Here is a 14,373-nt window from a genome sequence, read left to right as displayed (position 1 = left end):
TACCAATCAGTGCCAGCATTGTCTCCCCATGATGATTGTCCCTATCCATCAGTACTACCTTTCTTTAGAGATTCTGATAAATATATTCTGTGTCCTCTTAAACTAAACTCTTGTTGATGTCTTTCTCCTGATGCATCGTCCATCTCCTGGTCCGTGAGATCAGAAGTGAAACAGATATTTACAAACATAATTTGTGACTCAGTCGTCTCTTCCCACAGGTGGCTTCCTGAGTCTGCGAGGTGGCTGTTGACTAAAGGCAAGGTGAAGGAAGCTCACACACTCTTGGTTCGATGCTCTTCAATGAACAGTCAGGCACACTTGTCCTCCAGGATCAACACTGAGGTGAGAGGATATGTAGTAACACATCACAGGTATTATGCAAAGAAAGTTAAAGACTCAACTCAGTACCGTCACACACCCCAGCATTGGGCCATTCCCTCTTACATCCTTCCCCTTACACTCAATTTATGTTCTCACCACTTGTTGCTTTTTGTCTCCCCCACATCCTGTTTGTTTCTATCTAATCCCTCTCATCTGCTCTTTTCCCTCACCCACTCTCTCTTTTCTACCTCTTTCTTTTTTCACTCTCTTCTCGTTCTCCTCTCCCTTTGCCTCACCTCCCATTTCACCTTCTCATCCACACTCTGTTGTCTCTCTCGTCTTTCCCTCCTTCTGGCTTTTCATCATTTCTTCTTTCTGCTCTTCCAACGTAACTATTCTCGTTCCTCACATTCAGCTTTTTACTCAGCCATGCTCTCCATACCTACCACCCTTATTACCCAATCTCAGCCACTTTCACTCGCTATCTATTCCATCCAACACATCTTTCAATCACCTATTTACTCTCCTTTGACACTATCTCTCCGTCTTTTCTCTCTCATACCCTTACTTACTTTTTCCTATGCCAAATGGCTCATCTTCTCTCTGCCACTCAGCTTAACTACTCCTTCCAACCCACTCTCTTCCCCTACTCCCAACCTGAGTTCTCTATTAGTGCTTCATTATCCCTCCCACAGCAACACCCGACATGCTGTCATTCCACCTTTGTGTTCTCCTCCCCCATCGCTTTCATATCACATTTGTTGACTGTTCATTTATTTCTTCCTCATCCCTGTCCCCACCTAGCCCCCACACCTTCTCCTTCAATCATGATCTACACTCTTTTTCCTGCCTTCAACAGGCCACCACACTCTCCCTTCTTACACTCACAGTCACCGTTTGTACCACTTCACAGCATGTCCAGATCCACCTGAGTCCCCTCTTGGTATACTTTCACCTCTTCCACCTACCCCCTCTGCGCTGTCTGCCTTCCCATCTCCCTTGCTTTCCTAGTCTGACAGACCCTTATCTATACTTCCTCCCACATGTTGCTCTTATTAACACATCAACAATCCACTACCCAAACTCTGCCTCAGTCTTTGCACCCCTTTTAGACTACCCTCAACCAATCTCCCTCCATGCCATCATACAAAACCACAGTACCTCACAAGATTGCAACATTCCACACAATGTAAATCCTATGCACACCATATCTCATACCCTAAACCCACCCACCACAGAATTACCACACAATGCCAGTATCTCCCCAAACACAATCCATTGCAATGTTCAGAATGCTCCCAGCCACCCGCAAATCCCCTTGCTGTGCACAGACATCAAGCCCCCCTTTTTAAGTTGTTTTCCCTATTCTGGGGGACTCTCGTTGATGCAATGAGGCTGTGCTGACTCCTGTGGGACAGAAGTCAAGGGGCCTACGCTTGGTCCCATCGTACTCCAGCAGGACCGCAGAGTGCCCAAAAAAACCTTTTTTTCAAAATTTGATATTTCTCTTTATGTTCTGGCTAGCTAATCAGAGAGTGAGCCCCTGCAGGACCAAGGAGGCCAACAGGAAAAAAATCCCCACAGCCAAGCAGATCACGCTATTATTTGAAGTTGTATGCTTGCAATAGTCCTATGAATCCAAACATTCAGATACACATAAAATTTGAACCCTAATTTCTCAAAAACTACTGAACAGATTTACACCAAATTAAGAAAAGCCTGCTTTCTGGGCAAAGATCTAGCTGTCTGTCAAAGTTTATGTAATCTTGTTTATTGGTGTCGGCTGTAGCACTGTTCATCAAGCCCTGTGGAAATTGTATGGGGAAATTGGATTTTGGGACAGATCACCACAAAACATTCATGGAAGGGGATCAGGTGGATGCACATTTTTTTTAAAGTTTCATGAATATTCATCAAACGGAGTCAAGTTATTAGCAAACCAAAAAAACATTTTCTATGTTAATTAGGTTCTAACTATGGCGCTGTATGACAAACCTACTCACCCCACAGTCTATCAACACATTTGTATCATCACTGGACTCAAAGCTAGTGTGCATCGCGGTCTCAGATATTTAACTAAAAAATAGGACTTCAAATATAAAGATAATATTATGGCAGTAAAGTCCATTGTTTGCATTATAACATGGCCATATAGTCATACATGGTGAGTGGCCTACTCCTAAAAAAGATGTTGCATGTGGGCCCTGCTCATGTTGTATACAAGTGTACAGGAGATTCTACAGGAATCTCCTACAAGAAACTACAGCACATCCAAAACATCTCCGCCAGACTCATCCTGGACATCCCCTGCCGTGAACACATCACCAGACATGTAAGAGACCTCCACTGGCTCCCCGTTGAGAAGAGGATCAACTTCAAACTCCTCATCCACACATACAAGGCACTCAACGACCTAGGACCCTCCTACCTTAACCATCACATCACCTTCTACTCCCCCGCCAGACCTCCCTGCTTTGCTCAAGAGGCGCTAGCCACCATACCCCGCATACGGAAGACCTCGGCTGGAGAAAGATCCTTCGCCTACCTTGCGGCAAAGAGCTGGAACACCTTGCCTCTTTACCTCAAGCAGACACCATCGTTGCCTCAATTCAGGAAGGACCTAAAGACCTGGCTCTTCGACTGAAGCACAGAGGACCAACCCCTTCAGCACCTTGAGACCCTTATGGGTGCGTACTTATGCTCTTTAAATATGATTGATTGATTCATTCATGTCTAGGTTGGTTAGACGGTGAGTTCCCAATTGATATCAGTGATCATTTGGAGAGCGTCTGTGTTGTCTCGGTAGTATGAGGACAGGCCCAACCAAAAAGGCAGCATGAAATAATTTAAATAAATCTCAGTATTCTCTCCCGATATATGTTATATCCTTCCATATTGAGGATATACTATGTATATTCAGATGTCGAAATAATTTAATGAGTTTAATAATAGTTTATCTAGGGAGTCACCTTATGTTTTAGTAACTGTGAGTGCCAATGTATGATGCTTAACTTACTTTAACGCTGGTACACATTTTTCTTACAGCTATATGTCTGGAGTAACCTCAGAAGTGTAGTTTGTGGAGGTAGCAATAGCCTTGCTCTTAATGTTTGTATTAGCATACCTCCCTCAACCCTTGTTCAGATTTTCCTATCCCCTCAAGTATTTCCCATTTCTAGCCACTCTCCCATATCCCTTCACATTTACTACAAAATCTTAACCATATGCGGATTCTCTGCCACCTTGGCGGATATCTCCGCTCAGAAAAGTTGGTTGTACATTTGAGTTTGCTTTGCTTTTTATTTCCTGGTAGCCTATATTCAGAGGTTGCTTGAACTCCATCTTTTATTTTCTTCTTTTGGTTTAGTCATTTCATTTGCCAGTAGCTTTTCTTTGCCCATTTTTATATGACTTCTCCCCAGAGTGGGCCAAGGCAGCATGCTTCCTTGTCTCTCTTGCAGTGGCATAACAAAGGTTCCCACAGCCCCTGGGGTGCAGGGGAGCTCCCGGGCTACAGGCCACCCCCTCAGCACAGTACACTCTGCACAAGCAGCAGGCCCCTGACTGGGTCCAGGGCGGAGGGGGCCTCCTTCAGATACTTTGCAGGGGGGCCCTTTAAGCCTCACTACGCCACTGCTCTTTTGCCAAGGGCCAGTCCAGCATGTGCCATAAAATAGCTGCAGTGGCGCAGTCTTTAATCTGTACCTTAACCGCCCGAGTGTATGGATGGGGGGACAAGAACGGGAAGCTTTTACATTGGCTGGCCAACCGCCCTCTAGCTAATAGAATTATACCTGAAATCATAGAGAAATCCGGCTCCCTTTCGAAAACACCCTTCGAAATAGCACAATGCTTTGCCTCCTACTACGCGTGCCTATACGCGGAGCACCCACGACCCACTATTGAAAGAGAGTCCCCCCTTCTAAACGACATAACTCTTTCCATTGTTTCCCAAGCGGACAGGAGCAGGTTGGACGAAGCCATTAACCTCACGGAAATTGCCAGCGCAATTTCCAGCCTGGCAGCGGGCAAGACCCCAGGACCGACGGTTTCCCGGCAGAATTATACAGTAAATGCAGTGATATCCTTGGTCCTCACTTGCTCAATATGTATGAAGGGGCTGAACGGGAGGGCCGCTTCCCCTTGGGATCGACCAAGCCACAATTGTGGTGATCCCTAAAACCCAACCCCCGTCGCAACATTGCTCGGCATCCCGGCCCATCTCACTTCTGAATACCGAAATCAAAGTGCTTGCTTCAATCCTCGCCTCAAGACTAAAAGAAGTAATGCCCACGCTGATACACCCCGACCAATGTGGTTTTATGCCTACCCGTAGCACTAGGCACTGCATCAGGCGGCTACATCTAGCATTGGCGCACCATAAGATTTTGTCTCACACCCCCCTGGCATTGCTTCTACTCGACTTTGAAAAAGCATTTGACACAGTAGACTGGTCCTACCTCGAGCACGTCCTTAAAAAGAACGGACTTGGACCCAGATTTTGGGGCTTGGTGAGGCTATTCTACTCTAATCCGACGGCCCGGGTCCAGGTGAACGGGGTGGTCTCCGACCCATTCCCCATTAGCCGCGGCACCCGACAAGGATGCTCACTATCCCCTTTACTCTTTGCGCTAATAATAGAGCCCCTGGCAAGGCTGCTGCGGGAGGACCCTCTGTTTGAGGGTTGGGCTTGGCCTGCTTGCCCAGAGGACCGTGTGGCATTATACGCAGATGATGTCCTTTTGTACATTTCCAATCCGGCCAGGAGTGGTCTCCGCGTTCTACAAATTCTGGGCCTCTTCTTGGAGGCCTCAGGGCTGACTCTAAATCCCAATAAATCTCTATTGATCCCCCTCCACCATTCCAGGCACTGCATAGAATGGCAACAAAACATCCCAGTGCGAAGAAACAGCTTCAAATATCTGGGAATACACGTTCTCTACTCCCTGAATCAGCGTGGGAACTCAATATCACACCACTAACTGGAAGAATCAAAAATGACCTCCAGCGGTGGAGACCCCTCCCCCTTAACCTGCTCGGAAGAATTGCACTTTATAAGATGATGATCCTCCCCAGACTCCTCTACCTACTACAGAATTTCCCACATCCCATCCCCATGAGATGGTTTAAAGAGATGGACTCGACAACTCGCCAATTTATATGGAATGGCACCCGTCCTCGACTGGCGCTCAAAACCTGCCAGAGAGATGTCTACGATGGGGGCTGGGAATGTCCAACATCCACTACTACCACCTTGCGATGCACGTGCTCGTGATCAATGATTGGATGGGGGGTGGATGGTCAGACCCAGCGTTCCGACTGGAGCTCCAGACGTTAAGCTACCCACGGATCCTTGATGCCCTGTATGGAGGCCCAATCTCCCGGGATGTCCCAGATGTGACTAAGGTGATACTGACGGGATGGCAGCGGGCCCAGAAGGTGTCGAAGTGGTGGGGGTGCCTCACCCAGCAGACCCCGCTATGGCATGGAAAGCTCTTAAGGGAGGTGGCGGGCCTGGAAGGATTTCAAAAATGGGATAACATAGGTATTTCCACTCTGGGCGACGTCTGGGACAAGACACACATACGATCCTTTGAGAATCTTCAGAGACTCTTCTCATTAAACAAGACGCAATTCCATAAGTACCTCCAGCTCCGCCAGGCTCTCCTTATACACATCCAGGCAGGGGATACCGTACCCGAATATGGCCCTATGGAGGCAAGAGCACTGATGGGGAACTTGGGCAGAGGAGGTCTCTCCCAGATATATCGTTCTGTGACTGCCAACACATCTAACTCCCTGGAGGGGCTTCGCCAGAGATGGGAGGGATGGGTGGGCCACATGGAGGAGGTGGACTGGATCGAGGCACTGATGGCCCCGCGAACCCTAACAATGGCAACTCGGTTCCGAGTAATTCAGACCTATTACCTCCACATGGCATACGTTACACCCTCCAAATTATACAGAGCAGGTCTTCGATCCACAGCTGATTGCCCCCGATGTATGAATCCTGAAACTGATTTTTTCCATATGGTATGGACATGCCCGATTATAGCAATTTACTGGAGGGCGGTCATGCGGGAGATCTCCCGGGTCTTACAGGAAGACACAGAAGCGGCACCCCTACCTCTCCTGCTAGGAATCATGGGAGACAATGGAATGTGAAGGGCAGATCGAATCTTCCTACGGGTGGCATGCCTAGTGGCTAAAAGGGATATAATGGCTGACTGGAAAGCCAAAGGCGCATCAACATTGACTAAATGGAGACGAGGGGTGGATTGGTGCGCGCATCGTGAGAAACTGGTCTATGAGGCTAGAGGATGACCAAACAAATATAACAGGGTGTGGGGGAAGTGGGAGGCCGCAACAGGTACCCTCCCTACATTACCGAACGACACTACACCAGGAGGGGCCAGTATGAACCCCCTCCCTCTACCCCTATCGGAAATGAGACACTCATAGGGTACTCCACCATGGTGTTGCATAACTTGCGCTTCGAATATGTTGTCTGGGACAGTGGGATTGACCTCCATTAGGTGCCCGTTGGTGCCTAGTTATTTGTATGTATCACTGTTTTTTCTTTTTGCAAATCAATAAAAATGTTCTTTATCACAAAAAAATAATCTGTACCTTATCCAGGGAAAGACAGATTGAGGACTGAACTTTTACCAGATTAGAAAACTAACCAATTTGTATTATCTTTTAACACAGACCTCTAACTTAGGTGTGCCTAGAGCCCGATGAACCTCCTTTTTCTTTTAATATTTCAGTTTGCCTTGCATTTCATTTCTTTGTAGCCAGAATTCTAAGATTGCCTGGCTCCCATCTTTTATTTAGTCTTTGTTTTAGACATTTCTTCCGCCAGTTGATTTTCGATTTCTGCTTGGAGGGTGTCTCTCTCCCTATGGGTCTGCCTTCCAGGTGCCATAAAATGGTGACTGTGGCACGGATAGGTGCAGCCAATGCGCTGCTGCTGGTGGCACAGCAAGGGAAAGCCACCTACACTTCTCTGCATCTTAACATAGTTCACAGCACACCACTATATACATCTGACCCCACCCCCATGGAAAGATAATTCCTGCCTGCAAACTTTTAGTTCCAAAACATCACACTCCAATAGATTAGGCTGAAGTGATTTTAAAGCTCTATGCAAGCAATCATGTGCTAACCTGGGGAAGTTAAGAATACCATCATGCAGGGGAAGTTAAATGACCTGCTTGTCCCTCCTAGTTCCCTTTGGAGATCTTCTGACCAAAACATAGCTCAAAAAACCTAAAGCTGTGCTATATTTGTGTGGCATTAAAAACAATAGAGCCCTAATAAATACCTTAGCCACCAATTTAAACTTATATTTTGACTGAAACCTGGCTCACAGAGGACTGTGATCCATCCTTAAAGACCTAGTAAATCTTATTGTCCTTCCTCAAAAAAACAGAACATATTTTGCCTTGTTTGAAAGACAAAATTTCCAATTTAATGCATTTTATTAAATATTATCATTAGTCATAACATATTAAAATATTGTCATTGTTAGACTCGAAAGCAATAGAGTGGCCTTTCTCCAAACGTTGTTCCTACTTTCCTCCAATTTTTGCTGAAATTTGATTTTGTTGGCCTTAAGACTCTGCACTTCACCACTGCTAACCAGTGCTAAAGTGCTTGTGCTCACTCCCCTAAACATGATTTAATTGGCGTACACCTAGCTGGCATATTTAATTTACTGTTAAGTCCCTTGTACAGTGGTATACCATATACCCAGGGCCAGTAAATAAACTGCTACCACTGGACCTGCAGCACTTATTGTGCCACCCACTTATATAGTACATTCAAACATGTCCCAGGCATGACACTTCAGCCTGAATTCAGTTTTAAAATGCCGACTTGGCACTAAACCCCTTGCTAAGCCTTAAACTCTCTTTTTGTTACATGTAGTTCACCACTAAGGGAGGTGCTAGGTAACCCCCTGGGCAAGGTGTTGTGCAATTAAAAGGTTGGACACGTACTTTTAAGCTTTACGTGTCTTAGTAGTAAAACACTCCTAAATTCATTTTTCACTACTTTAAGGCCCACCCCTCCCATAGGATAACATTGGAATTCCTCATTAATTTTAATAAGTTGCAATTTCTAATTGGGACCCGGTATCTATGTCATGTCGGATATTTATTAAATTGTACTAATAAATCCTCTATAATGATAAAGTCAGATTTTGTATTACAATTTTGAAAATGCCAGTTTTAGATAAATGGTATTTTCCTGCCCTTAACACTTTTGTGCCTGCAGTCTGTCTTGAGACATGTGACTGGGTGTAGTAGACAGTTAGATTTTGAGAATTGCTCCGAGACAGTCACACAATAGAGGGATTAGGTGTGTTTCAATCGGCCATCTGATGGCAGGATGGTAACACAGCCCCACTTCCACCTGGATAGTCTGTGCTCTGCCTTCACACAAAGAGCCTAACAGTCTTGTATTGTCACTGCAGCCACCCTGGAGCCAGGACAGGGAAGTCAGGAAATGTTATGCACTTCAAAGAATTTTGCCAGATGCTTCTCTCACATTCTTGAAGAAGGGTACCAGGGTATACAAATAGGACCTTCAGACTCACTCCTCAATTCACTACTGGACCTGTGGAAGGACTCTCGGAGGACTGCCTGCTACTGCGACCTGATGTGCACTCTGCTAGACTACTGCTGTATCTGGACAGACTACTTTGCTACCTGAAGCCTGCCTTGAACCATCAGAGGCCTGCTCAGGCAGTTAATATATTTAAAAGTCCTGTCACAGCAAAATGCCAAAATGTGACATAGTCCAAACATGGGCAAGCATAGACAAAATGGAAATGCTGCATATACACAAACTTCAAGACCTCAGAGTAAAATTATAAATAATACAGTGTGGGCAAAACAAGTGAACAGACAACAGCTGGACTGATTGCAGGCAGAAGGAAGCTGTGACCTTGCTTGTAGGATGGCCTGACTTCATGAACTTAATGTGTAAAACAGAGTTAAACTTAACATGGCTTGGAGAGGTTTGTTTGCACAGCTGGTGTAGGTGTCAGAGAGGTCAGCAAGGAAGCCTTGGGGCAGTGCTGAAATAGTAATGTGAAGGGGGGAACCCTTCTGTGAATGAGCACTTGAACAAGCAGCTTGGTCGGGGACAAGAATGGCTAGCTTGGTGGGATTTAGATACTGCTGAAGAGAATTGGAACTAAAGTATGATATCTTTGTGGTATATATATATCCATATGTATGTACCACATAGATGTCATACTTTAGTTCCAATTCTCTATATATAATTCTATATATAAATGGTAGAAGCATAGAACTAACAATGTATCAATAAAATACATATCTTTGGATGGCATTACACCATTTCATAGTTTTGGATATATACCTATGAGATAATCAGTAGTCTAACATAGACAAAATGATATGCTAGTACCCTTATGCATTCATGTGTTATAGGTCTATAGCCATTAAATCAAACATTTCCGTATGTGTTTCCTCTACAGCTTGTTGTATTCTAAGATATCTGCGGGCTAGCTCCTGCTCTGTAGGAGGTAGAACCTTAACTGCAGAAATTGAAAGGATGCTCTTACTACAGACTTGATGGAGCATGGAGCAACAACACTGAAGACAACATGAAAGTACCACTTATAAAGACACCAAATAGTGCTAGAACTAAGCTCTTGAACCATCCTGTTGGTAAGCACGACCACAACCAGGACCAATCATAAGAATCTGTACTTTTCTTTCCTCCATTAAATAGTCTAACTGCTTTCTTAATTTGAGCCACATCCTGTGCTATGTTTCCACTTTCATTTAAAAAATAACAGCAAGAGGAATTCAATAAAATGCACAGTCCTCCTTTTTGTAGTGCCAGGAGGTCAAGAGCAATTCTATGTTGAATAGTCATGGCAGCCAATGAATTTATTTTCACCTGCAACTCTTGAAGTGCATCCCTTGTGGCACTGAATGCTATGGCTAGCTCAGCAGATATGTTAACAATGGCCAATTCCAAATCATATACGCCATATCCAGGGATTAATTTATGCATTAGCTCAAAAAATAGATCTTGTGTAGCCTCCACAATAGGTGTATGTATATCTCTTTTATACCTATAGGTTAAACTCTCCAAATGTAATGGCTCATTGGCTGCAATATGCAGCACAACTGAAAAGTTTGGTATATGATGAGAAATAGCACACATGCCTTCCCATTGCTGGGAAGCACCTTGTAAGCCTAGTTCCACAAATGAAATACATACTGCCCTGTAACTGTTTGTCCAGTGTGTGATATTTACTGAGAGGAAGGCCTACCCCCTCAGGGTAAGAGTTCTGAAATTGATCACACCATTTCTAATCAATCCATGCAGAATTTATAAGAGTAACATTTGCCCACGGTGCCATGTAAGAGCAGCGAGTTGACCATAAAGGTTATTCTAATATTTTAGAAATCATATTTGGTGCACTAGCATAATCATTTTCTTGCTCAATTAGTGGTTCAAATAGAAGACCATCAGGTGTTATCAATGATGTCTCTCCACGTATAGTGATGTTCCAGTAATGTAAAGTGTAGGTAACTTGTTTCCCTTGGACTTTAGTTGTCCTGATCCTACTTATTAACTGTCTTTCCCTGATATTCCAATTACCAGTGGTATCATCAAATTCTAATATGTTAGGACACTTGCTCCTTGCGAGGTATCCCAAGTATCGGGAAGCTGCGTTACATCCTGAAACTTGATGCTTTATACATAGAGGGAAAGCACTGTCCTCTGCATTGTTCTCTCTCGTAGGTGTCACTGGGTATTCAGCTTGAATATTGGGCAGTGTGGTACAACGTGGGTACCATCCAGTCCTTCCTTCTCCACAGTCCCAAGATACATTTGGTATAAGGCATCATTTTCCTTGTGCATAATTCTGTATAGGCACAGGTGTCCCATGTAAGCCAATGGGGTCATTGGGGTTTCTGGATAATTCCCTACACATCCAGCAATTTTCAAGACCTAAGACTTGAGCTACTTTACGATGTACTACAATGAGGGGATGGTCAGCTGGTTGTCTAAATACCGGTAGCACACACAAAATTAAGGTACTAAAAAATATTATTTGCACCGTGTGATGTACTTTTTTCTTTTTTCTAAGTGTTACAGACATAGATATGAAGTCTTTTTGTTACTCAGTTCTAAGACACTTTCTCTAAGTGTTAGTAAGGCAATGACACACAGCGTGCTGTCCTCTGCTTCTCCTCGTGGTCTCCAGTTCTCTTGTTCAGGGGTGGTTTCACAGACCTGCCCTTCGGTGTCCTTTTCAGTCTATTTTTCTGCAGGTGTGATCATCATCATTCTTCAAGAATATGTTGTGTGCTTCACTCAACTGCATCAGTTGGTGTCACCTGACACTTGATGAGGAGCTCTCAGTGTGGCTCTTAGGAATTGTCTGGTCTGTCTCCCCCATTCCTGGTATGTTGCGCTGCTCCACAGGTTGCAGGTGCTCATCTGTTTCAGGCACCACTGTCTCAGTTGTTGTTGGAGCGGATCTACACCTAGTGCTATGAATCCAGTCAGGACGTCCCTGCACCTTCACCATCGTCCATGTCACAAGGAGCACGAGGTGCGGTCCAGTCCACCTAGAACTAAGAGAAACATCTTTTATTTTTCTCACCATGACCATATCTTGAGCTTTAAAAGGGTGTGTGCGCTCTGAGGACAGATGGGACAAAGCTTCCTTCGCCTGGAGATGGTGATGCTTCAAGACTGCTGACAACTTTATAGCATAGTCCGAAATGTTTTCATTTGTCCACGGCAGTGCTGCTTGAGATGCTGGGAGAGGCAACCTCAGCCCCGCAGACAGAGGTCGCCCCATCAGTGCCTCATGGTGGGACAAAGGAGTTGTTCTGGATGGCGTTGCCCTCATGGCATGCAGCACTAAAGGCAGCGCATCAGGCCACTTCAGGCCTGTTGCATCAGGTGTCTTTGCTACTCTATTTTTTATTGAGGGGTTCACCCTCTCCACCTGTCCTGAACTTTTTGCACAACTGCAGCCACAAATGCACCCCCTGTAGCTATTAATGCCCTGGGGGACCCCAAATCAGGGTATGGTGTCTTTCATTAAGCATCACACAACAGTTACCACATCAATCTTCCTTTTGGGAAATGTCTCCACTTATTTTGAAAATTGATCCAAACACACCAGCAAATATTTGAATCCATTCACTGTGGGCATTTAGGCAAAATCTATTTGGACGTTGATAAAGGGACCCTGTGGTACTGGCAAGTGATCATGTGGAGCAGGGGACCGGCTTTTAGTATGCTGGGCACAGACAAGACATTGGGAGCAGAATTGTGCAGTGAAGGCTGTTATCCCTGGTGCAAACCATTCCTGTCTAATTAGCTCATTCATCCCTCCTTGTGCCATGTGAGTGGGTCTATAAGCAAGCCTTGTAATGGAAAGTAACATTCTGCGCGGAGCCATAGGTCTCCCATCCTGGTGGACCCAGAATCCCAGATCATTTTGCGCACACCCAGCATCAATCCACACTCTTTCCGCACCTAGTGTTGCAGAGCATTGTGCTTCCTTCACATCACATAGTAACAGTTGTCTCTGAATGAGCTGAATTTTTGGAATGCTTTTAGCCATTCGGGGCACCATCTGTACTGGCTGTAACATACTCTCTTGCTGCTGTGTCAGCCATGGCATTTCCTCTGGCTATCTTGGTCTTAGCTCCCGTATGGGCCTCGCATTTTATGATCGCTGTGCTGTTAGGTAGTAGTATTGCTTTTAACAAGTTCTTTACTAAAAGACCATTTTGAATTGGGCGCCCTGCTGCTGTTATGAAACCTCAATACTGCCACAGCTGTCTAAAATCATGGACAACTTCAAAGGTTCAGTTTTCCCCTCCGTTAGGAAGCAGGTTCTTGGTATAGCATACAGATCAGCTTCTTGGGCAGATGTGTCAGGTGGCAGGGCTGCACTTTCCATTATGGTGTCTACTGTTGCTGTAATTAGTGCCTGTTAGTCTGCTGGAAGACCCATCAGTGTACCACTCATAGTCTGCCTTTTCTAATGATGTCTGTTGTAAATCTGGTGTGGGTGTGGTGCATGTTTCTACAGCCTCAACACAGTCATGGTCAGGGACCTCATCAGAATCACCTATTGCAGGTAATAATGTTGCCAAATTAACAGGTGGGCTGGGATATGGGGCCCAGATTAACACTGGGGAGTGTATCACTTCTGGAGATAGGGAACTTGGGGGATCTAGAGTAAGCAACCTGGAAGAAGAGCGGATTGCAAATGCAGATTCCATAGGTCCTCCACAAATTGTACCGCTAGCCCAGAATGATACACCGGCCATTGTGCTTGGTTGGAACATGGCCGGTTCTGAATTCCCTGGGATGTGCGATACCATTGGAGATAAAGGTTTTGGGGGACCTAGAGTGGGTAGTTGAGCGGTAGATCTAATAGGCAATCCGAACTCTATGAGCCCCACACAGATTGTATCACAAACCCAGGATGATGCGCCGGTCACAGCCCTTAGTTGGAATATAGCCGGGCTTGAGTCCAAAATGGGAATTCCAGACTGAGGCTCTTTTATAGATGAGCACAATATATGCCTGTTCCAAGAGACATGGGCCCTGGAGTCCAAGCACAGATTCAGTTTGAAGAGTTTTTGGTTTCCAGCACGTAAGGTGACTTCTGGAAGACCCTCGGGTGGTTTACTTAAATGGGTTAGCAGTTCCCTCAAGTGCCAGGTTGAGGAAGTGGACATGGGTTGTGCTGTCTTGCAAGGCTTAACATTATCCACCCAAAGAGAATAACCCCTAACATTGGTGAATATATATAGCAGGAGTGTGGGCAGTAACTGCGAGTCCGATGCTTTAACTGTTTTTGATAATATTTTATCCAGTAGATCCACTACCCATTACATCTTAATCGCAGGGTACTTCAGTGCTACTTTTGAGCCCTATTCTCTGGCCCAAGAGCTTTACCAAGAAGAGGACATTCTTTCGGGTATGCCGCAATTAGCAATGAACAAAAGTCTCAGAATGAGCATAACG

The 14,373-nt window shown here is 45.1% G+C and overlaps 1 protein-coding gene across 1 annotated transcript in view; it reads left to right on the top strand.

The window, feature by feature from the left end:
* Positions 1–14,373, top strand: part of LOC138296887 (solute carrier family 22 member 7-like) — a 214,846-nt gene that overhangs the window by 113,555 nt on the left and 86,918 nt on the right. The window contains exons 6-7 of the mRNA XM_069236382.1: positions 219–320; positions 7,873–7,888. Coding sequence (XP_069092483.1) covers positions 219–320; positions 7,873–7,888 — 118 coding nt within the window. The remainder of the gene's footprint in view (positions 1–218; positions 321–7,872; positions 7,889–14,373) is intronic.

This window comes from Pleurodeles waltl, chromosome 5 (assembly GCF_031143425.1).
Source record: "Pleurodeles waltl isolate 20211129_DDA chromosome 5, aPleWal1.hap1.20221129, whole genome shotgun sequence".
Classification (NCBI taxonomy): Eukaryota; Metazoa; Chordata; class Amphibia; order Caudata; family Salamandridae; genus Pleurodeles; species Pleurodeles waltl.
The sequence above is the reverse complement of the archived record's forward strand: the minus strand, read 5'-3'. Positions and strand labels throughout refer to the sequence as shown.